General features: G+C 43.9%; 1 protein-coding gene across 1 annotated transcript; it reads right to left on the reverse strand.

Annotated features, from left to right (window-relative positions):
* Positions 1-225: 225 nt before the first annotated feature.
* On the reverse strand, positions 226-1,409 carry LOC123164768 (F-box protein DOR-like). The gene is made up of 2 exons (XM_044582327.1): positions 846-1,409; positions 226-807 (listed from the first exon to the last, which is right to left on the reverse strand). Exons 1-2 carry the CDS (start codon positions 1,407-1,409, stop codon positions 226-228), a joined length of 1,146 nt encoding a protein of 381 aa, XP_044438262.1.
* Positions 1,410-25,767: the final 24,358 nt, after the last annotated feature.

Genomic DNA, 25,767 nt, shown 5'->3' on the forward strand with positions numbered 1-25,767 from the left:
ATACACCATAGTCCAGAACAGTATGAAAAAGTTCAAGACATAATAACAACCACCAAGTGATGACATCGCAGGTGCTACAGCATCCATCCAAAATGACATATTCTATTAGTAGTTATGACAAGTGAGAAGAGCTAAGAACAAAAGACATGCTCTAAATATCAGGCAAAGCAAACCAGGAGCCTTGAACATTCAGATGCGCCCTGTGGAGAACGGAGCCTCCTCGTCTTAACCTTGATGCATCTCATGGGACGGAATTGGAAGAATGCTCTCCTGGAGGCGGTAATGAGCAAGCCGCATACAATGATTCTTACCAATTTTAACCAAACCTAAGAATTTGCCATCAACGTCACAGTGCAACACATGTTTGCCATTGAACCTGACCAGTAGCTCACGCTCATTTAACACAGCCATATCATTGAACGACTGCACCATTGAATCAATTGGTGTTCTCTTTTTCTTTTTGTAAGAAGTTAAATAAAGTTGACGTGATGCCTCCACCGTTGACAGTTCGATCCGATACTTGAAAGCCCAGATTTGGGCCTCGTAATCTTGCATCACCCACACATCCATAGTGGAGAAACTAGCAGGAGTCGAGCCGGCCCAGAATGCAAGCGTCCCTTTTATATCAAACAGCATGCTATTAGGGCAATGCTGGCCAGGACTGCGCATCCACCGGAATGACTCAGCTTCTGTGTCAAACACAATAATGTCTACACATCCTCCTGTGATGTCACTGGAACCAGAAAGCCACCAATGCAGGCTGCCACGGTGGTGGACTGGTGGTGAAAAGCCGGATGAAAAGTGCACCTCATTCATTAACTATTTTCCACAGAAGGTGATGAGACCGTTGGAATTTTTACTATGATGCGCCTTGGCTTGTCAGATCCCACTTTGAGGACATATACGCTGGATTTAGACGAGTCATGTGACCGAGAGAACCAGAGCACCCTATATTCTCCAGTTGGATGGTGGCGGTAGAAACCAATTACGAAGTTGAATTGCCCTTGAGGCTGCGGTAGGATAACATACTTGCAGGTGACCGGGTTGCAGATGAAGAAACTGGGTTGCGTGTGATGGTAGATAATCAAGAAGCCATCGCAGGAGCCTTTGAGAGTGAAACTGAGATTGCCTTCCCGGACCAACGGCCAGAGCTCTTGACTGGAGGTGCCACCACCGATGTCACCAAAGACGACATGACTGACAGCCCGCCCATGCGCATCAACAATGGGAACCAATGGCTGTCGGCGGTGGTGTTCGAGCATGAATTTGGGGGTGGATGTGGCACTGCGCCATGACGTGTTGACAACTCGACAACAGCCGACGTCTTTGGAGGGCAATTGGATGAGTATCATGTCCATAATCTCCCCTGGCAGGTCCTCAAGCATGGTTGCGCCTTTCTTGTCTGGCATCGTCCTCCGTCGAGTCCAGTCAACTGAAAAGAGAAGCCGAGCTTTAGTGCAAGCTGAAAACCCGCCTCCACTATTAACTCCTTCGGACCAGTTCAAATTAAAAAGACAAGCAAGTACATGGCAATTTTAATTTGTAGAACATGGCAATTTTAGTTTGTAGAACATGGCAATTTTACACTGTAGTTGCCATAGTGCTTAAACTAAAGTTGCCATGTGGCAATTTTAATTTGTAGAACATGGCAATTTTAGTTTTCTGATGATGGCAATTCCAGTACTTTGACCATAAAAATATTTTTTTGTATAAACCATGACAATTTTAAGTGCATGTATCATGGCAATTTAGTTTATGGTGCATGGCAAGTCTAGTTTCTTAATTCACGTTTCATAATATGTCAAAATTTACTTTAAATGTAGAAGAAAATAGCTTAAACATATCATGGCAACTTTAGTGTAAACATCATGGCAGTTCATGTGCAATAGACATGGCAACTTTTAACCCGAAAAAAAATCGTCAAAATATATTGACATGGGATCTAGTTTCGAAGATCACGTCACGTGGGATTTAATGGTGAAAACAGATCTTCAATCGGATTTTTCATTTAAGAGATAAAATATTTTAAAAACTGAAAATCCAAAAAGATTCCCACATGCATGCATGCGGTGATGTGGCGCAGTCTGTATGTTATAGTGCATGTGGGCGGGTTTGGCTTCCACCACACGTGTGGACGTTAGCGTTGTCCTAATTTTTTGGGCGTATAAAATCAGCCTTTTTCCTCTCCAGCAACCAACTTGAAACACCCCTCTCTCTCCCATTCCGAGCATGTCGTCTCCCCCACCCATATATAATTTTCTCAGACTTCAATCACCTTCCCCAAGTGCGGCCTCCTCGAAGGTAAGAGGAATAGTGATGGAGTTCCGAGGCCGAACAAAGCCGGCGATGACACGGCTTGGAGGCAAGTCCAAGTCCTGCCAAGTGCAAGAGGGGAGGAGGCTTTTCGCTCACCCCCAGTTGATTAGACGAAGCACGAGCTCGAGACGGGGAATGCGGGGCGAGCGGTACCAAGGCGGGTAGTTTTCAATGAGGTTTGGATGAACTCATCGGAAGCGAGCAAGGGTGGTTTGTGTTGTCGCAAATCGTCGACACATTTAAATTTGGGGGGCGGGGGGAATAAAAGTCCATGCAGATTGAAGGTAAAAAGACGAAGTGTCAGCCCTTTAATTTCAATCCAATGGTTGCGATAGAAGTGGGGACACCAACTAACACCTAATTTTATTCTAGACGATTGATGCACAGTTGCTCCTTATTAACGGGGCCTCCTCGCCCTATCTTGCCCAACCATGGTGTCGCTAGTCATGGGGGCATCTCTTGACCATCGCTGACACCGTGCACAATCTTTTACTTATGCTTGAACGCAAACGGGGAATTGGATGATTTGCCCTAGGGTTGTTTCAATGACAGTAGCCCCCGGCCTTACCTTGTAGCCTCTCGGGGGGGGGGGGGGGGGGGGTTGTTATCAAATGGAGAAGTAAAGTGGGGCAAAAGATCCAATTTCTCGAACGCAAACTACCCGTAACCCAGCAATGTGCCCAAGACTATAACCTTCCAACCTTGTCTTCACCAGTAGTGGGTTCTGTGTTGTCAATATACATGTCCCCGTCTCTATATTAATGGCACGCGAATCATAGAGAATGACACGATACAAAAAATATGAATAGAAGTATACGATTTATTTTCCTTTTCAGCCGAGAGAATCTTTGAAGCATCTTTGTGTATATGTATATGTATGTGCATTTCATACGACGTTTAGGCCCCCACGTCGCCTACCGTCTCGGGCAACTCGGGCAGAACCCAGCCCTATCCGCCAGGCCGCACATCCCCCCCATCACCCTAGCCACCGTTGGAGGAGGTCACCAGGCTAAGCTCGGGCGGCGGACGACGATGGCGGTACATCTTCTCCCTTTCGTTGCGTAGGGGTGGTGCGGAGCATCCCGGCCATTGCCCCCCCCCCCGATCTGGGCCTCCATTGCACGGCGGTTCGCTCCCGGCGGCACCGGTGTGGTGGTGTTCGGTGGCGGCAGGAGGGCCGTGGTAGGCATGTTCTGTTGCACAGGGTGGATGCGTACAAGTTGGTCCACGTCTAGATCGGCTGGATTTGTCTTTGGTGGCCCGCTTGTGGTGTGGGGCGAGGTGCTGGTGTCCATGAAGACGCGGGAAACTCTGGGGGAAACCTAGATCTCTTTAGTATCGAGCGATGACGGTGCTTTTGTGTCGTATTCCCTCTTGAGGGCGCGCGTCGTTTGTGGAGTTACCTCCGGCCGAAGGGACCAACAGTGATGTCATACATCTTTATGGTGAGCCTCCGCGCGGACCCAGTCAACGGCAAGATCGGGGTCACACAACTGGCAGTAAAAATCGTGTCGACTACGGTCGTGGCAGATGATGGCGGCGTCTCCGACGTTGGTTACCTGTCGAGGCATCGTAGTTGCAGGTTGCGTCACCATGCTCGGGTTGTCCCGGGGGAAACCCAAGATCTGTGTCTCTTGGATCAGACGATGACGACACCTTTGGTGTCATTCTCCCTCCTGGGGGCATCATTTTGGGGCAAGTGCTAGCTAGAGGGGGCAAGAGATGAAGTGGTTTTGCATCTTCAGCTTCGAGGCAACGGGTCTCGATGGTGTGGTGCAGCAGGGGTCTCGGTGTTGGACGCATTTGATGGGCGTGCGCAGGAGGATGGCGTTGTCTGGTTGGGGGAGTCAACGACACAAGGTCCTAGCAAGGTCAATGCATTGATCACTCTTTGAAATTGCACGACAGAAGATGGCAGATTCTAAAGTGCACGCATGCAGTGCGTGCTGAGTTTCCGCTACACCGGTTGGTGCTCCCTGCTCGCAAGCGGGTGGCTTGGTCAAGCCAGCGGATTACATGGTGTGTGCTAGGTCTATGTCAGTGCACATCATTAACTTTGTAGATTTTTTTTTGTGAGAAACCATCAACTTTCTAGGTATGGCGGCTGTGTTTGCGAAAGGCTTTGTTGAGTAATATAACAAAGATGGTTGTGTGCATCCTTCGATGCAGGCAGGGGTTTATCCTCCTTTTTGAGAAAATGTATATGTATATCACATGAAATTCATCATAGAGGCCAAGCTGAAAAACTCAAGCAGCCGACAAATTTTGTGCTGATCTTAGAGGCAATCATTGAGCCTAACAGCTTCTAAGCATTTCGTGAATGCATTTGCTAAAGGCATTTTATTTGTGAAGCTTTCCATTAATTTTCAATTGCAGACCCCATAAACTTTGGGCTCATCGATTCCAAAAAAGCATTCAACATTTACACCTACGTACACACCTTAATGCTCGCACAAATAAGATAACTTATATTCTGCAAGAAAAAAAATGAAAACAAGAGGCTAAAAGAGCAAGCAATGAATGCTGCATTTCAGATCATATTCTGCCACTTTACCAAGTTTAGTGCTTGTGGGCATTTTCAGAAACGGAAGACCAAAATAGACCACGATTGTGTTTTATTCTTCATTGGCATCGGCATGCTAGAGATTTGCCCCTCGTTGCCTTATAATTGATCGACGAATCACTTGAATCAAAACTGCACGATGTGGTGATCCGTATGATACTGTGAGTGGTAAGGTTAACAGCTTGTTACTGGAAACGAGAAGAAAAAATATATCTATTTGCGAATTAGCAGTGCTAGATGTTTAGCCCGACATGCGTGGAGAAAACTGCATGTGCGATAGCTGGAAATGTCTTGGCCTGTTGAGGCCGACGGGTTCGTGTTAATATAGTGGAGCGCACCACCCACATAGCGCATACAATGCGGTTTAGATTACACACGAGAGAGGGAGATATTCAAGGATAAGATAGAACTTGGAGAGAAAGAAATAACCTATCTCTATCTACCCTAACTACCTCCAGGTGCGGTGCATAATAACACATTTAACACACTCCCTTAATCACAACTTCATTAAATTGAGATTATGCTTGAAGACTTCAAAACTCCGTGTGGGCAAAGGCTTTGTGAATCCATCTGCAATCTGATCCTTTGAATGCACAAACTAAATGTCAAGTTGCCTTTGAGCAACTCTCTCTCTGACAAAATGAAAGTCTATCTCTATATGCTTTGTCCTAGCATGGAATACAGGATTAGCAGAAAGCTAAGTAGCACCAAGGTTGTCACACCACAAGCACGGAGCTTGTTTGCTCTTCACACCAAGCTCTTTCAACATAGACTGAACCCATATGATTTCAGCTGTAGCATTTGCCAATGCTTTGTACTCTGCCTCAGTGCTTGACCTGGATACGGTAGCCTGTTTGCGTGCACACCATGATATTAAGTTAGGTCAAAAAAATACTGCAAAGCCAACTGTTGAGTGCCTGTCATCCAGGCAGCCTGCCCAATCGGAGTCAGAAAAGGCACTGACAAGAGTACAGGATGACTTGCTGAAATTAAGACCTATACTAAGAGTATGTTTAACATATCTGACTATGCGCTTGGCAGCTGTCAAGTGAACATTGGTAGGTGCATGCAAAAACTGGCAGACTTTGTTAATAGCAAAGGAAAGATCAGGCCTGGTAAGAGTTAGATACAGAAGAGCTCCTACTAGACTTCTATATTTTGTGCTATTTCCTGACTCAAGGGTTTACCTTCTGCAAGAGAAAAATTTTCTGAGATGGATAATGGAGTGAGTGAGGGTTTACAACCTTGCAGTCCTTCCTTTTTAACCAGATCAGCTGCATACTTTGCTTGAGAGAGGTGAAGTCCATCCTGATGATTCTTTACCTCAATCCCAAGGAAATAGTGCAAGTCTCCAAGATCCTTTAATGCAAAATCTGCACTCAAGTCTTTTAAGAGTCCTCTGATTGCCTCATCAGATGAGCTAGTCACAATGATATCATCAACATGGATGAGAACAACTATGCATGTATTGGATCTGTTATAAATAAATAATGATGTGTCTGACTTAGAAGGAACAAATCTAAGTGTTTGCATCTTGTGACAGAGACGAGAGTACCACGCCCTTGGAATGATACACTGTATTATCGTTTTCATGTGAATGAAATTGGAGGCATGCACTTAAATTAAAAAAGAAAGAAGCTACGACCTTGTCACCTTGTTATTCAAAGTTTGAGTTAAATAAACTCAGCCGTCATATAAACAGTATTGCTCACAGTCTATCTATATATCTATCTATAAATCTATATCTATCCATATCTATCTATCTATAACTCTACTAATTGAAGTCTCCCTAGAAATTGCCACGTGAATTAGAAATTAGGAGCAGTTCATCTCGTGGGACTGAGTTATTACAGTAGAGATTAACCCAGATGACTCCTTTCACCCTAATTTACCCCTGTATTTCAGAATGCTATCAAATTACCAATATGTCCTTACCTCTCTTCTTTCTCTCTTCATGTCACGTGGATGTCGTCCTTGTTGGGGATCGTAGCAGAATTTTAAAAAATTTCTACGCATCACCAAGATCCATCTATGGAGTATACTAGCAACAAGGGAAAAGGAGTGCATCTACATACCCTTGTAGATCGCGAGCGGAAGCGTTCAAGTGAACGAGGTTGATGGAGTCGTACTCGCCGTGATCCAAATCAACGATGATCGAGTGCCGAACGGACGGCACCTCCGCGTTCAACACACGTACGGAGCAGCGACGTTTCCTCCTTCTTGATCCAGCAAGGGGGAAGGAGAGGTTGATGGAGATTCAGCAGCACGACGGCGTGGTGGTGGAAGTAGCGGGTATCTCGGCAGGGCTTCGCCAAGCTTCTGCGAGAGGGAGAGGGAGGCGCCAAGGGCTGTAGTACTGCTGCCCTCCCTTCCCCCCACTATATATAGGCCCCTGGGAGGGGGGGGGGCGCCGGCCCTGGATCCCATCTACAAGGGGGGCGGCGGCCAGGGGGGAAACTTGCCCCCCAAGGCAAGTGGGGCGCCCCCCACCCCTAGGGTTTCCAACCCTAGGCGCAGGGGAGGCCCATGGGGGGGGGCGCCCCAGCCCACTAAGGGCTGGTTCCCCTCCCACTTCAGCCCATGGGGCCCTCCGGGACAGGTGGCCCCACCCGGTGGACCCCCGGGACCCTTCCGGTGGTCCCGGTACAATACCGATAACCCCCGAAACTTTCCCGATGGCCGAAACTTGACTTCCTATATATAATTCTTCACCTCCGGACCATTCTGGAACTCCTCGTGACGTCCAGGATCTCATTCGGGACTCCGAACAACTTTCGGGTTTCCGCATACTAATATCTCTACAACCTTAGCATCACCGAACCTTAAGTGTCTAGACCCTACGGGTTCGGGAGACATGCAGACATGACCGAGATGCCTCTCCGGTCAATAACCAACAGCGGGATCTGGATACCCGTGTTGGCTCCCACATGTTCCACGATGATCTCATCGGATGAACCACGATGTCGAGGATTCAATCAATCCCGTATACAATTCCCTTTGTCAATCGGTACGTTACTTGCCCGAGATTCGATCGTCGGTATCCCAATACCTTGTTCAATCTCTTTACCGGCAAGTCACTTTACTCGTACCGTAATGCATGATCCCGTGGCTAACTCCTCAATCACATTGAGCTCATTATGATGATGCATTACCGAGTGGGCCCAGATATACCTCTCCGTCATACGGAGTGACAAATCCCAGTTTTGATCCGTGCCAACCCAACAGACACTTTCGGAGATACCCGTAGTGCACCTTTATAGTCACCCAGTTACGTTGTGACGTTTGGTACACCCAAAGGACTCCTACGGTATCTGGGAGTTGCACGATCTCATGGTCTAAGGAAATGATACTTGACATTGGAAAAGCTCTAGCAAACGAACTACACGATCTTTTGTGCTATGCTTAGGATTGGGTCATGTCCATCACATCATTCTCCTAATGATGTGATCCCGTTATCAATGATATCCAATGTCCATAGTCAGGAAACCATGACTATCTGTTGATCAACGAGCTAGTCAACTAGAGGCTCACTAGGGACACGTTGTGGTCTATGTATTCACACATGTATTACGATTTCCGGATAACACAATTATAGCATGAACAATAGACAATTATCATGAACAAAGAAATATAATAATAACCATTTATTATTGCCTCTAGGGCTTATTTCCAACAGTCTCCCACTTGCACTAGAGTCAATAATCTAGTTACATTGTGATGAATCGAACACCCATAGCGTTCTGGGGTTGATCATGTTTTGCTCTAGGGAGAGGTTTAGTCAATGGATCTGCTACATTCAGGTCCTTATGTACTTTACAAATATCCATGTCTCCATTTTGAACACTTTCACGAATGGAGTTGAAGCGACGCTTGATATGCCTGGTCTTCCTGTGAAATCTGGGCTCCTTCGCAAGGGCAATAGCTCCAGTGTTGTCACAGAAGAGAGTCATCGGGCCCGACGCATTGGGAATCACCCCTAGGTCGGTAATGAACTCCTTCATCCAGATTGCTTCTTGCGCTGCCTCTGAGGCTGCCATGTACTCCGCTTCACATGTAGATCCCGCCACGACGCTTTGCTTGCAACTGCACCAGCTTACTGCCCCTCCATTCAAAATATACACGTATCCGGTTTGTGACTTCGAGTCATCCAGATCTGTGTCGAAGCTAGCGTCGACGTAACCCTTTACGACGAGCTCTTCGTCACCTCCATAAACGAGAAACATATCCTTAGTCCTCTTCAGGTACTTCAGGATATTCTTAACCGCTGTCCAGTGTTCCATGCCGGGATTACTTTGGTACCTTCCTACCAAACTTACGGCAAGGTTTACATCAGGTCTGGTACACAGCATGGCATACATAATAGACCCTATGGCCGAGGCATAGGGGATGACACTCATCTTTTCTCTATCTTCTGCCGTGGTCGGGCATTGAGCCGTGCTCAATTGCACACCTTGCAATACAGGCAAGAACCCCTTCTTGGACTGATCCATATTGAACTTCTTCAATATCTTGTCAAGGTACGTACTCTGTGAAAGACCAATGAGGTGTCTTGATCTATCTCTATAGATCTTGATGCCTAATATATAAGCAGCTTCTCCAAGGTCCTTCATTGAAAAACACTTATTCAAATAGGCCTTTATACTTTCCAAGAATTCTATATCATTTCCCATCAATAGTATGTCATCCACATATAATAAGAGAAATGCTACAGAGCTCCCACTCACTTTCTTGTAAACACAGGATTCTCCATAAGTCTGTGTAAACCCAAACGCTTTGATCATCTCATCAAAACGAATGTTCCAACTCCGAGATGCTTGCACCAGCCCATAGATAGAGCGCTGGAGCTTGCATACCTTGTTAGCATTCTTAGGATCGACAAAACCTTCCGGCTGCATCATATACAATTCTTCCTTAAGAAAGCCATTAAGGAATGCCGTTTTGACATCCATTTGCCATATCTCATAATCATAGAATGCGGCAATTGCTAACATGATTCGGACGGACTTCAGCTTCGCTACGGGTGAGAAAGTCTCATCGTAGTCAACCCCTTGAACTTGTCGATAACCCTTAGCGACAAGTCGAGCCTTATAGATGGTCACATTACCATCCGCCTCTGTCTTCTTCTTAAAGATCCATTTATTTTCTATGGCTCGCCGATCATCGGGCAAGTCAGTCAAAGTCCATACTTTGTTTTCATACATGGATCCTATCTCGGATTTCATGGCTTCTAGCCATTTGTCGGAATCCGGGCCCGCCATCACTTCTTCATAGTTCGAAGGTTCACCGTTGTCTAACAACATGATTTCCAGGACAGGGTTGCCGTACCACTCTGGTGCGGAACGTGTCCTTGTGGACCTACGAAGTTCAGCAGTAACTTGATCCGAAGCTTCATGATCATCATCATTAACTTCCTCCCCAGTCGGTGTAGGCACCACAGGAACATCTTCCCGCGCTGCGCTACTTTCCGGTTCGGAAGGGGTGACTATCACCTCATCAAGTTCCACTTTCCTCCCACTTAATTCTTTTGAGAGAAACTCTTTCTCCAGAAAGGACCCATTCTTGGCAACAAAGATCTTGCCTTCGGATCTGAGGTAGAAGGTATACCCAATGGTTTCCTTAGGGTATCCTATGAAGACGCATTTTTCCGACTTGGGTTCGAGCTTTTCAGGTTGAAGTTTCTTGACATAAGCATCGCATCCCCAAACTTTTAGAAACGACAGCTTAGGTTTCCTCCCAAACCATAATTCATACGGTGTCGTCTCAACGGATTTCGACGGAGCCCTATTTAAAGTGAATGCGGCAGTCTCTAAAGCATAGCCCCAAAATGAGAGCGGTAGATCGGTAAGAGACATCATAGATCGCACCATATCCAATAGAGTGCGATTACGACGTTCGGACACACCGTTTCGCTGAGGTGTTCCAGGCGGCGTGAGTTGTGAAATGATTCCACATTTCTTTAAGTGCGTACCAAATTCGTGACTTAAATATTCTCCACCATGATCTGATCGTAAGAATTTTATTTTTCTGTCACGTTGATTCTCAACCTCACTCTGAAATTCCTTGAACTTTTCAAAGGTTTCAGACTTGTGTTTCATTAGGTAGACATACCCATATCTACTTAAGTCATCAGTGAGAGTGAGAACATAACGATATCCTCCGCGAGCCTCAACACTCATTGGACCGCACACATCGGTATGTATGATTTCCAATAAGTTGGTTGCTCGCTCCATTGTTCCGGAGAACGGAGTCTTGGTCATCTTACCCATGAGGCATGGTTCGCACGTGTCAAATGATTCGTAATCAAGAGACTCCAAAAGTCCATCTGCATGGAGCTTCTTCATGCGCTTGACATCAATGTGACCAAGGCGGCAGTGCCACAAGTATGTGGGACTATCGTTATCAACTTTACATCTTTTGGTATTCACACTATGAATATGTGTAACATCACGTTCGAGATTCATCAAGAATAAACCATTGACCAGCGGAGCATGACCATAAAACATATCTCTCATATAAATAGAACAACCATTATTCTCGGATTTAAATGAGTAGCCATCTCGAATTAAACGAGATCCTGATACAATGTTCATGCTCAAAACTGGCACTAAATAACAATTATTGAGGTTTAAAACTAACCCCGTAGGTAAATGTAGAGGCAGCGTGCCGACGGCGATCACATCGACCTTGGAACCATTCCCGACGCGCATCGTCACCTCGTCCTTCGCCATTCTCCGTTTATTCCGCAGTTCCTGTTTTGAGTTACAAATATGAGAAACCGCACCAGTATTAAATACCCAGGAGCTACTACGAGTACTGGTAAGGTACACATCAATTACATGTATATCATATATACCTTTGGTGTTGCCGGCCTTCTTGTCCGCTAAGTATTTGGGGCAGTTCCGCTTCCAGTGACCACTTCCCTTGCAATAAAAGCACTCAGTCTCAGGCTTGGGTCCATTCTTCGACTTCTTCCCGGCAACTGGCTTACCGGGCGCGGCAACTCCCTTGCCGTCCTTCTTGAAGTTCTTCTTACCCTTGCCTTTCTTGAACTTAGTGGTTTTATTTACCATCAACACTTGGTGTTCCTTTCTGATCTCCACCTCCGCTGATTTCAGCATCGAATATACCTCAGGAATGGTCTTTTCCATCCCCTGCATATTGAAGTTCATCACAAAGCTCTTGTAGCTTGGTGGAAGCGACTGAAGGATTCTGTCAATGACCGCCTCATCCGGAAGATTAACTCCCAGCTGAGACAAGCGGTTGTGTAACCCAGACATTCTGAGTATGTGCTCACTAACAGAACTATTTTCCTCCATTTTACAGCTGAAGAACTTGTCGGAGACTTCATATCTCTCGACCCGGGCATGAGCTTGGAAAACCATTTCAGCTCTTTGAACATCTCATATGCTCCATGTTTCTCAAAACGCTTTTGGAGGCCCGGTTCTAAGCTGTAAAGCATGCCGCACTGAACGAGGGAGTAATCATCAGCACGTGATTGCCAAGCGTTCATAACATCTTGGTTCTCTGGGATTGGTGCATCACCTAGCGGTGCTTCTAGGACATAATCTTTCTTGGCAGCTATGAGGATGATCCTCAGGTTCCGGACCCAGTCCGTATAGTTGCTGCCATCATCTTTCAGCTTGGTTTTCTCTAGGAACGCGTTGAAGTTGAGGACAACGTGGGCCATTTGATCTACAAGACATATTGTAAAGATTTTAGACTAAGTTCATGATAATTAAGTTCATCTAATCAAATTATTCAATGAACTCCCACTCAGATAGACATCCATCTAGTCATCTAAGTGAAACATGATCCGAGTTAACTAGGCCGTGTCCGATCATCACGTGAGACGGACTAGTCAAGATCGGTGAACATCTCCATGGTTATCGTATCTTCTATACGACTCATGCTCGACCTTTCGGTCCTCCGTATTCCGAGGCCATGTCTGTACATGCTAGGCTCGTCAAGTCAACCTAAGTGTATTGCATGTGTTCCGAGGCCATGTCTGTACATGCTAGGCTCGTCAACACCCATTGTATGCGAACGTTAGAATCTATCACACCCGATCATCACGTGGTGCTTCGAAACAACGAACCTTCGCAACGGTGCACAGTTAGGGGAAACACTTTCTTGAAATTATTATAAGGGATCATCTTACTTACTACCGTCGTTCTAAGCAAATAAGATGCAAAACATGATAAACATCACATGCAATCAAATAGTGACATGATATGGCCAATATCATTTTGCTCCTTTGATCTCCATCTTCGGGGCGCCATGATCATCTTCGTCACCGGCATGACACCATGATCTCCATCATTGTGTCTTCATGAAGTTGTCACGCCAACGATTACTTCTACTTCTATGGCTAACGCGTTTAGCAATAAAGTAAAGTAATTTACATGGCGTTATTCAATGACACGCAGGTCATACAAAAAATAAAGACAACTCCTATGGCTCCTGCCGGTTGTCATACTCATCGACATGCAAGTCGTGATTCCTATTACAAGAATATGATCAATCTCATACATCACATATATCATTCATCACATCTTCTGGCCATATCACATCACAAGGCACATGCTGCAAAAACAAGTTAGACGTCCTCTAATTGTTGTTGCAAGTTTTTACGTGGCTTCTATAGGTTTCTAGCAAGAACGTTTCTTACCTACGTAAAACCACAACGTGATATGCCAATTTCTATTTACCCTTCATAAGGACCCTTTTCATCGAATCCGTTCCGACTAAAGTGGGAGAGACAGATACCCGCTAGCCATCTTATGCAACTAGTGCATGTCAGTCGGTGGAACCTGTCTCACGTAAGCGTACGTGTAAGGTCGGTCCGGGCCGCTTCATCCCACAATACCGCCGAAACAAGATAAGACTAGTAGCGGCAAGAAGAATTGGTAACATCTACGCCCACAACTGCTTTGTGTTCTACTCGTGCATAGTAACTACGCATAAACCTGGTTCTGATACCACTGTTGGGGATCGTAGCAGAATTTTAAAAAAATTCTACGCATCACCAAGATCCATCTATGGAGTATACTAGCAACGAGGGAAAAGGAGTGCATCTACATACCCTTGTAGATCGCGAGCGGAAGCGTTCAAGTGAACGAGGTTGATGGAGTCGTACTCGTCGTGATCCAAATCACCGATGACCGAGTGCCGAACGGACGGCACCTCCGCGTTCAACACACGTACGGAGCAGCGACGTCTCCTCCTTCTTGATCCAGCAAGGGGGAAGGAGAGGTTGATGGAGATCCAGCAGCACGACGGCGTGGTGGTGGAAGTAGCGGGTATCTCGGCAGGGCTTCGCCAAGCTTCTGCGAGAGGGAGAGGTGTTGCAGGGGGAGAGGGAGGCGCCAGGGGCTGTAGTACTGCTGCCCTCCCTTCCCCCACTATATATAGGCCCCTGGGAGGGGGGGCGCCGGCCCTGGATCCCATCTACAAGGGGGGGCGGCCTGGGGGGAAACTTGCCCCCCAAGGCAAGTGGGGCGCCCCCCACCCCTAGGGTTTCCAACCCTAGCCGCAGGGGGAGGCCCATGGGGGCGCCCCAGCCCACTAAGGGCTGGTTCCCCTCCCACTTCAGCCCATGGGGCCCTCCGGGATAGGTGGCCCCACCCAGTGGACCCCCGGGACCCTTCCGGTGGTCCCGGTACAATACCGATAACCCCCGAAACTTTTCCGGTGGCCGAAACTTGACTTCCTATATATAATTCTTCACCTCCGGACCATTCCGGAACTCCTCGTGACGTCCGGGATCTCATCCGGGACTCCGAACAACTTTCGGGTTTCCGCATACTAATATCTCTACAACCCTAGCGTCACCGAACCTCAAGTGTGTAGACCCTACGGGTTCGGGAGACATGCAGACATGACCGAGACGCCTCTCCGGTCAATAACCAACAGCGGGATCTGGATACCCATGTTGGCTCCCACATGTTCCACGATGATCTCATCGGATGAACCACGATGTCGAGGATTCAATCAATCCCGTATACAATTCCCTTTGTCAATCGGTACGTTACTTGCCCGAGATTCGATCGTCGGTATCCCAATACCTTGTTCAATCTCGTTACCAGCAAGTCACTTTACTCGCACCGTAATGCATGATCCCGTGGCTAACTCCTTAGTCACATTGAGCTCATTATGATGATGCATTACCGAGTGGGCCCAGAGATACCTCTCCGTCATACGGAGTGACAAATCCCAGTCTTGATCCGTGCCAACCCAACAGACACTTTTGGAGATACCCGTAGTGCACCTTTATAGTCACCCAGTTACGTTGTGACGTTTGGTACATCCAAAGCACTCCTACGGTATCCGGGAGTTGCACGATCTCATGGTCTAAGGAAATGATACTTGACATTGGAAAAGCTCTAGCAAACGAACTACACGATCTTTTGTGCTATGCTTAGGATTGGGTCTTGTCCATCACATCATTCTCCTAATGATGTGACCCCGTTATCAATGACATCCAATGTCCATAGTCAGGAAACCATGACTATCTGTTGATCAACGAGCTAGTCAACTCGAGGCTTACTAGGGACACGTTGTGGTCTATGTATTCACACATGTATTACGATTTCCGGATAACACAATTATAGCATGAACAATAGACAATTATCATGAACAAAGAAATATAATAATAACCATTTATTATTGCCTCTAGGGCACATTTCCAACAGTCCTCTCAATTTCTATCAAATTTTCTCTAGGCTTATGTTGCTGTCTTCATGGGAATCCCAACCTCCTCTTCCTGTTTTATCTCCCACGATGTAGCAGGATTGTTGGGTTAGCGATAATGACATCATATTCACGTGTGTTGAGCGGCAAAGATCTAGTGGACCTTTGATTAGGGAAGCTGCACGTGCATGTTCAGGTCAATTAGACCTTCGATTAGAGAAGCTGCACGTGCATATTCAGGTCAACACACTGAGAGGATGCCAACTCGTGGATGCACTCCTTCATCCTTTCGGGGGCCAACTGGTAATTGTAATTGCCGATTCGCTAGCGCGCCGCTCCGCCACATTGCATTGTCTTGCACCAACATACACCGCTCTGTACTTGTAGGGGTGCATGGCTTTGTTATGATATATTAGAGCACTCACCCTGGTCTAGTCTCGCCACCTTGAAAACAAAACCTAACATTACAATACCGTCTCCTCGGGCAGCCGTTCCACATCATCACTGCCTCATCTCTTCAACAACTACCGCAAGAACCATGTATAGAACCGCACCATCAGGAAGGCAACTAATATTTGGGAAATTCTTGGTTTCTTTAAAAGTATCTGGTCTGGAGTTGCTTTGCTAATAATTAAGTAGGATGCATTGTAGTATTGTTTTCATGTGAATGGAAATTGGGAGGCATGCACCAAATTAAAAAAGAAAGAAGTTGCGACCTTGTTGTCTTAACTTTCAAAATTGAGGTAAATAAATTCAGCGGTCACATAAACGTATTGATCACAATATTAACCAGTTTTGCAAGACAGGTTGAAGTAATCCTATGTTCAGCCAGCTCTATCATGTGTGTTGGCGTTTATGAACCTTATTGGAAAATGTAAATTTGTACCGACTTACATTACTGTTTAACAGAGAATGGGCTTCCAAAGAAATAATTGGTGAGCTGTTTTAAGATGTTCCATCTTACCTCTAATGGTAAGATTCATTTTAAATCTAGATTGTTGATTCATGACATTTAGTAATGTCCATAAACCAAAGAATGCTAACAAGGTCATCTATTTGGAACGGAGGGAGTAAATGGTAACACGCTAGCTAGTAGCTAATGTATAAAGTTGAGTCATCTATTTTGGAACCGAGGGAGTAAATGATAACACGCTAGTAGCTAATGTATTAATTAGGCACAACTCTTTCTATCAGAAATGATAAATATCACGCAATATGCTACAGTAATCACACATCCATGTACTTTAGGATTTATTAGTATGTTGGATTTTTAGATATACACCATAAGTCAAGATACGCTTAATTGCACATCCATGAATGACTGGTAGGCCTCAATCATTGTCCGCATTCTTGATTAGATGGTGTCTTTGTATGCAAGCCATAGACTTTACGTTGAGTATGTATTGCATGTCAGTTTGACAAGAAACTTCGTAATAGTTTGACGCAAGATGTTGGAGCAGACTACAAAACCGACTTCCCAATAGAAATGTGAGAGTTAGTTTTTCAAAAGTATGAAACCATTCCATAAAGTATTATTTTCATTTCAATAAGAATAGTTCGAGATATTTTTAGATCTTAATTCATGATGTTCTCTCAAAAGGTTAGTTTTGAGTGAACCCAAAGTAAATTACTGCTTGATACATACATTCTTTTTGCATGGTCTTCATATGATATAAGTACCAGAAGAATTTTATTTTTCAATGGTCAATAATGTGTGCTAATAGATTTATTTCTTTACATAGATTGGTTCTTGCAATTCAAGTTTAATACTAGTTCATATTGGAAAGTAATGATCTGTAGAGAACCAAAAAGCTCAATGTGCCCCCTTTTATCATCCACGAGGTAATATATAGCCGACCCATTGGATCAACATAAACGGTCGATCCAAAACAATTCGAGAGAATTTTCAATTTTATAAATAAGCACATTTTCCAAGTCAAATGACCACTTACATGTTTTACTGTTGTAATATGATAGTGACACGTCAGGCCACAACAGTTTGCAGTCAAAAAGAGCATAACTATTTAGCAATGGACCCCTTTTACTATAGCTGATCAATGGGCGGATAGCTTCTGCATTACATTAATAAGTAGAAGATATTTCTAAATGATCAAAATCGTTTCCCCCTAGTTTCCAGGGTTGCCGGATTCCTCTAGCTGCTCAGGAAGGTTGTCGCACCGACACGGCAAGGCGGGTCCTTGGTCTGACAATCTCGTGCAGCTCGGGAGGGTTTTACATGGCGGAAGGGATGTCCTGCAAGATGCATCTGGCAGATCAAAAACTACTTGTATCCTTGTTCGAGCAGGAAGATAAAGCGTGACGGTAGCGGGGGCGTACCAACTAGCTTAGGCACAATGACTGAAATACAAGTTTTTCTAGCATCATGCATGCGAGCGACAGAGAAGGAACACCATCTTAGCTTTTAGGATGCAAATGGGAATGTTGTTGAACCTATGATGAATTGCCAAACATGATTTTGAATTTTAACAAATTGTGTACTTCCAAATTAAATGAACCTAATAATGATGTGCTAGACAAAGTACATGTCAGTGTAACTATGGGTATGAAGGAAATACTCTTAGCGCCATATACAGTTGAAGAAGTAAAAAAAACACTTGGTTTAGCATCAGAGCCATGAAACTGTCAGGATCCGATGGGTTGCACAAAATATTTTATAAAAGAATCTCTTCAATGTTTGGAAACATAATTATCAATGAAGATTTCTTAGCTTTGAACAGAATGATACCATAATTTTTATGATTCCAAAGGATGAAAATATACGTAATGTACAGAGTACTGCCCAATTTGTCTCTGTAACGTAATCTATATAGTTATAAACTAACATTGGGCAAACAGACTCAAAACTATTTTGTGAGAGATCATTGTAGAATGCCAAAGTGCTTTTTTCCTGTGGCAAATTATAGCAGATGATATTCCTGTTGCTTATGATTCCTTGGACTGAATAAAGAAGAAGAATGGCAAGAAGGGTTGATGTCGGGTAAAATTTGATATGCACAACACATATGATAGAGCTGAGTTGTGCTTTTATGACCAATGATGAAGATAATAGGCTTTGATGATGGATGAATTAATATGATAATTGGATGTGTCTCGTCGCTAAGCTATTTGGTTCATTTTAATTCCATTGAAATTGAACGTTTTTTTGCCAACTACGGATTGCAGTGGGGGTGGGGGTGGGGGTCTCAACCCTACCTCTTTCTCATTTGCACAGAAGAACTTTCCAGCCTATTATCACATGGGGAAGCGGAGGGTTCCTTGCATAGCCATGAAAGCATATCGCGATGTCCCGTAGAACTCACAAACGCTCTTCGATGACTACTCATTATTTCTTATGAATGCTCACACGGAAAATGCAGCTAGCTTTAAAGGGGCGTTGGACCGCTATTCTAAGTCTTATGATAGCTTATTAGTGTGGAAAAATCACAGTGTTTGCAACCCTAAAAAAGTGTTGGAAAGAAGGAAGAAGTCTGCACTATTTTGGAGAATATGACCGAAGAAATTTTAGATAAATATTTGGGACTTCCCACGATGGTGGGGGACATAGGGAAGTGACTGTTTTATTCATCAAGTAAAGACAGTGTTGAGAATTAGTGGATGGAAGGGAAAAAATAATATCGATGGTAGGTAAAGAAGTGCAAATGAAATATGTAGATGTCTTTATTCAACCTTCCGAAGAAATTTTGTAAAGGAATCATGAGAGTCAGTTTTGAGTGAACATAATGTAAATTAATGCTCAAGAGAAATGCATTTATTTTTGCATGGTCTCATCTGATATAAGTAGCAAAATAATTTTATTTTGCAATGTCCAATAATGTGTACTAATGGGCTTATTTCTTTATGTAGATTGATTCTTAAGTTTAAAACTAGTTCATCAGTGGAAAGTAATGATGTAAAGACACAAAAAAAGCCATTGTGGACTCTTTCATCAATGTCACAGCGCAATGCATGTCTCTCATTAAAATCCACCAGCAGCTCACGGTCATTGAGAACAACCATATTATTGACCCAATTCAACATTGAACCTGGTAGTGCTTTCTTCTTTTTCTGTTTGCAGGAAGCTAAATAAAGTTCTTCTGATGCCTCCAGCACTCGCAAGTCAATCTGGTACTTGAAGGCCCAGATTCCGGCCTCGTAATCCTGCATCACCCAGACATCCACAGTGGTCAAAGGAGGCGGGCTAATCCCAAAAGCAAGTGTCCCGTTCATGTCAAACAACTTCATGGTACTGTTATGAGAACCCAGCTGGGTGGGTGTCAGACTACGCATCCACCAGAAATATTCGGCTTCTGTGTCGAACATAATAATGTCTCTGCCACCGCCCGTCATGTCTTCGGCACCGTAACGAGGATTCCAGTGCAGATTATTGTGGTGGTAGACAGAAGGACACTCATAGGAGAACCTAAACAGCTCATGGAGTAACGTCTGTTCCACTGAAGGCAATGACTTTGTTGGGAGTTTGACTTTCACATGACTCGGTTCGTCGGATCCCACAGTGAGAACATATAAACTGTAATTCATGGGTGCTGCGACCCTGAGACCCAGAGCACCCTGTATTCTCCAGTTGGATGGTGCCGGAAGAAACCGATTATGGTGTTGTACAAGCCTCGCTCGATCTTAGGCTGCGGCAGGAGAGCCTGCTTGCGGGTGGTCGGGTTGCACATGTAAAACTGGGATTCCCCGGAGAAGACAACAAAGCCATCGCAGGCGCCAAGCAGGTGCATCTTGAAACGGACGCCCGGGACGAATGACCAGAGCTGTTGATTGGCGGCGCCGGCGAGCGAGGCGGCATCGCGGAAGACGATGATACCAGCAGGCCGTCCACGGTCGTCAACTATGGGGAACGACGGTTGGCGGCGGCGGTGTTCGAGGGTGAACTCGGCGTTGAGGTTGCAGCACGCCACGATGCGCGGACGGCGCGGCAGCGGCCGATGTCTTTGGGTGGCAGCAGGATGAGGATCTGGTCGATGACGATCTCCTCGGGCAGGTCGTCGAGCACGGTCGCACCTCTCCTGTTCGTCATTGCAGGCGCTCCGTCGGTTCCCGTGATCAGCTAAAATAAAGGGAGCGGCTAGTGGTCAGGTGACTGATTTTAAAACTTGGGTCAGTCATTTTTCTTTTTCTTTTTGCAACGCAGGCCGCGCAGCTCACGGAGCTGGACGTGCGTGCTGTGTCGTTCCTCCAACTAGGCTAGTTCATAGGTGGGGCAGGGCTTTTGCACTACATGGGCATGGTGAAAGCTCTGTACTTAATGCTCCCACACAACGACAACAATACTTATATCTTAGTGCTAATGATCAATCACGTGGTTGTACGTAATCACATTCTTAATTCTAAATTAGAAAAACACAAATTTAAAGGACGAATAATATTATGCACCTATGTATAGCATAATACAACATAAAAACTTCTACTTTCTCTAGTGTTCTCATCCTCTATACTAATATAGTAACGTAAAAATTAAAAACAAAAAAACAAAATAATAAAGTTTCCTAAGAAAAAAATTAGTGGCATTGGTATTAGCCTTTAAACAAAATTAAACTAATAAGGACAACACATAATTTAAACAGAAATTACGCTTTTCCACAATATGAAAGATAAGCATATAATGGTGGGATTCTCACAAGATGGAAGTTATCTAAAAACGAATGAATCAACGACATTGCTATTACCCTTAAAGGAGAAAGCAATAAAATAAAAAATAAAAAAGTCAAAATAAGGAAGTTTTCTAAAGAATGAATTAGTGGCATTCGTATAAACCTTTAAGAAAAAGAAAATGAAAAAAAAATAGAAATTTTTCACACAATTTACACAGAAATTGCACTTTTCTATAGTATGCAAAAACAAGCATATAATAGTGGAGTTTTCATAAAATAAAAGTTTCCTCAAAACGAATGAATTAATGGCATTCGTATTACCATTAGAGCAGACAAAAATTGAAACACAAACTAAAACTAAATCAAAATAATGAAGTTTTCTAAGGAAGAATGAATTAGTGGCATGGTATTACACTTTAAGAAAAACAAAAAAGAAATAAATACTAAAACAAAATCAAAATAATTAGTGGCTTTTGTATTACCCTTCAAGAAGAAAGAAAATGAAATCAAACTAAAACAAAATCAAACAATAAGGTTTCCTAAGAAAGAATGAATTTGTTGCATTGGTATTACCCTTTAGCAAAAAGAAAATGGAAAAAATATGTAAAGCAAATAATGACAAATTTTGCACACAATTGACACATAAATTGCAATTTTCTATAGTATGCAAAAATAAGCATATAATAGTGGAATTTTCGCAAAAAGAAGTTTCCTAAGTACGAATGAATTAGATTAGACAGAAACTGAAACAAAAACTGAAATAAAATCAAAATAATGAAGGTTTTTAAGGAAGAATGAATTAGTGGCATGGTATTACTCTTTAAGAAATATGAAAAGAAATAAATACTAAAACAAAATCAAAATAATGAGGTTTTCTAGGAAAGAATGAATTACTGGCTTTGGTATTGCCCTTCAAGAAGAAAGAAAATGAATTCAAACTATTACAAAATCAGACGATGTGGTTTTTTAAGAATGAATGAATTGGTGGGTTAGTTTTACCCTTTAGTAAAAAGAAAATGAAAAATTATCTGAAATAAACAATGACAAAATTTGCACACAATATACCCAAAATTGCGCTTGTTTAAAATATGCAAGAATAAGCATGTACTGCGGAAATTTTCGCCAGAAAATCCTACGCAAGAATGATCAATGGCATTGATATTACCCTTAATGAAGAAACAAAATAAAATTATAACTATATCAAAATCAAAATAATAAACTTTTATAAGAAAAATGAAATAGTGGCATTGGTATTCCTTTTTAAGAAGAAAAATAATGAATTTAAAAAAAACTTGCACACAACTTCACACTAAAATTGCATTTTTTTTTTGTAGTATACCAACAATAATCATATGACAGTGTAATTTTCGCGCATATTGTATTGTATAGCATTTGAATATATATATTTAGACTCGCCCAACACCCAAAAATACCTACAAAAGAAAATAATATAATCTAACTAATAAAGAATAACAAAAAACAAAAGAAGAAACACATAAAACATATTTCTTTTAAAGAAAAACAATGTGGCAAAGGGGAGGGCTGGGTGGAATACGTGGGCTTCAGCCCAGTAGGAAGTTGACTGACCCAAATATGTGGTCAGTCAAAAAACAAAATCTAAGCCAGCTCATAGTACTCAATGGCCAGAAAAATCTATAGGGAAGTGACTGAAAGCAAAAAATCAATGGCCAGAAAAATCTACTGACGAAAAGTGGTTTTTCAGGCAACTTACGTGTAGCTAATGTGTAAAATAAAAGAGCAGCAAATCAACTTTTGTCCACAATAAAGCAGAAGCGAGAGATCCGCCTATCGAAACATGTGATGTACGTCGGTTGACGGGGCAACATACGGCTCCTAGCCTTTTTTTCCCAAACATTGGCCGTACAACAGGAGGATTTTGTGAACACGCTCAGGAAGGAAAAAAAAGTTATATTATGGAGCTCCCAAACTTGAAACGCATGCTGCGATTTGATACGAGAGCTTTCAAAGTGTGCGTTGCAGTCCCAAACTTGGCACGCCAACGACGATAAGGTTAACGGCTGCGCCTGCTGGCAGCCACATCAGATTTGTTTGTCGAGCTGGCCACACAGTTAACGGCTTTTACAATGTTGTTCATACCCCCGCGGTCTATGCCATTCACACCTTTAGTCACTCATTTGGTGTCTCTGCAGCGAATGTTGTGTTGCGTGTTCATACTGCTCTGCCACCGCTCTCGCTCTGGCCCTCTTCCTCGCACAGTAGATCCGCCGCCACGGCCGGTGCCGGCTGCGTGGCGTGACCATGCCGTTGGTGAATGACCGAGGTTCATCCTCTGATGATTCGACGAGTAGAATGGTGTTGCTCTGGCTTTTCAAAATTTGGGGATTTGCCGTTTCCCTATATTGAATCGATTTGGTTGATGTTTAGATGTTGTACACGATTTCGTACAGGGATTGAAGTGGACTAGCAACGGATGTGTCAGCTCGATGCCTCCATAAGCTCCCATGCGAAAAGAAGTTGGCTGATACCGGGAGGAAAGGTCTTAGGTGTGCAGGCCATATGAGTTCTTTTTACCAGTGTGTAATCAGGCCATGTGTGTAACCTGGACATGTGTAATCAACTTGGGCGTGTGTAATCAAGACATGTGCATGCACTTGACCAATCCTATAAAATATGTGCATGTTTGTCTGTTGATGATGCTTTAAGCTTATTACCAAAATAGCTCATTACTAAATTCAAGTACTTCAGTTGACCCATGATATAAACTTTTGTTGATCAACTCCCAAGTCATGTATATATGAACGTGTGTATAAGCACCTGCGGAAGTTGCTTTTGTGCATCAGCAAACATTGAGAGAAAAAAACTTTGAAGGTACTACACGTGCATTTAGCTGATCACGAGTTGTTGTGAAGAGTTTTCGCCGAGAGAGATTCATGTACGAGAAGCTGCATGTATACAAAAACATCATGTAATTACACATAGTCAATTTTCGCTACAACTGACCCAGGAAGAAGCTTCTCTACTGATGCTAATCAACAACATAATGATCCTGTTCAAAATAATAAAATAAATAAGACAACAACTCGACCCTGGATTTTTAGTCCGAGGAAACGTGATCCTAGACTTGTACTCGGAAGCTAGAGCTGCAGATGGCGATGTCATGTGGCAACCGAGCTATCGGTGTCCTTGCTCGATGAGCACCGATGCCGCAGTGCACTGGCCTCACCTAAAAATGGAAGAAAAGGTATGTCATAATTAAGTATCGTCATAATCAAAGTGGTGTTCATCCAAGAACTCAACAACTCACCGAATGTATCCTGGGGTGGAGCTATGCTCGGCAACTCACCAAGTATATCCTGTGGTGTAGCGATACAAGCCAGGGGGCGGTGCCCCCCTATCCTAGAAAATCATATTTTTCGACAAAGCCTAGAGAGTCATCCGGAGGGCTCAAATGGAATAAATAGTGTTTTGCCCCTCAAATCTTCAGATTTTAAATTTTGATTTCCAGTAAGTATTTCTCTAGCCCTGTAAAGCTGGATGTGAGTGGCGTTGCAAATAGGGCACAACATGTCCATGGTGAGCCACCGCTTGATGCACCGTTGATGGAAAATGTGGTTGCAATCAAGCTTTTCTGGTGCCCGTAAACAGCATGTTAGTGTACTGACGGTGAGGGGTGGGAGCGTTCCTGAAAGGTATCTGTTTCTTTCGTTTAAGGATTGGTGACTTGACACTGATTCCCTCTCTAATGTCGCATTCTTCGGTGTGGGCGATAACTGTCTCGACCAGGAGATGCTCGTGTCGAGTGATAGCAGGTGGAATTGAATCAGCTTCCTCTTCCACTGACGGATGCAATGGACAACCATCATGACCAGCGACCTCACGACGGAAATGGCCATGAAGATGAAGGGCAATGATCTCTCTAGAGTGGACCGGCCTACTAGATCTGTCGGCTGACTTGTCGATGGGCACTCTTCGGTGGAAGTTGTTGGCTCCCGTATGACTCATATTGCATACACAACTGATAGTTAAAAAGGAGCGGTGACTCCATTATATAGCAGAAAGGGAGGGCCAAAGCCGTAGTGTGATGTTGCCACTGGTCACAGGAGATGGTAGTAAGGGGTTGAGAGAACGAATGTGGTGTTGGCATTTGGGAAATGACCCGTTGGGGGAAGAGAAGATGGAAGGTGCTAAGTATTCTCTTTGATTACAAGGGTTCTCACATAATTAAGGATACACAGGGCCAATTCGCTCTTGAGGTAAACGAAGAAGATAGAGAAGCCAATCCAAAAAAATTCCCATATGTCTCATGTTGTTGTTACGAGAACAAGTTCAACTAAGGGGTATCCTTGGTAACATTGTCATAAGTAAAGTTAACAGTGGTGATGGTGCCATGTACCAGGGGTACACCGGCAGACCGAAAGTCAGCCCACCGGGCCGGAAGTTGGCCCACCTGGGGCGTTGTCTACTTGGAGTACTAAAGTGACACATTGATGTTTTCTAAAAAGGTTAGTCATCTTGATGGAGCATGACCTAATCCTATGTTAGGAATGAGTCAACATGGGTTTGGTCACATGTCTGAATCGTTTGCGACTACCTCGGTATCCT

Source organism: Triticum aestivum, chromosome 7D (assembly GCF_018294505.1).
Source record: "Triticum aestivum cultivar Chinese Spring chromosome 7D, IWGSC CS RefSeq v2.1, whole genome shotgun sequence".
In the NCBI taxonomy this organism is placed as follows: Eukaryota; Viridiplantae; Streptophyta; class Magnoliopsida; order Poales; family Poaceae; genus Triticum; species Triticum aestivum.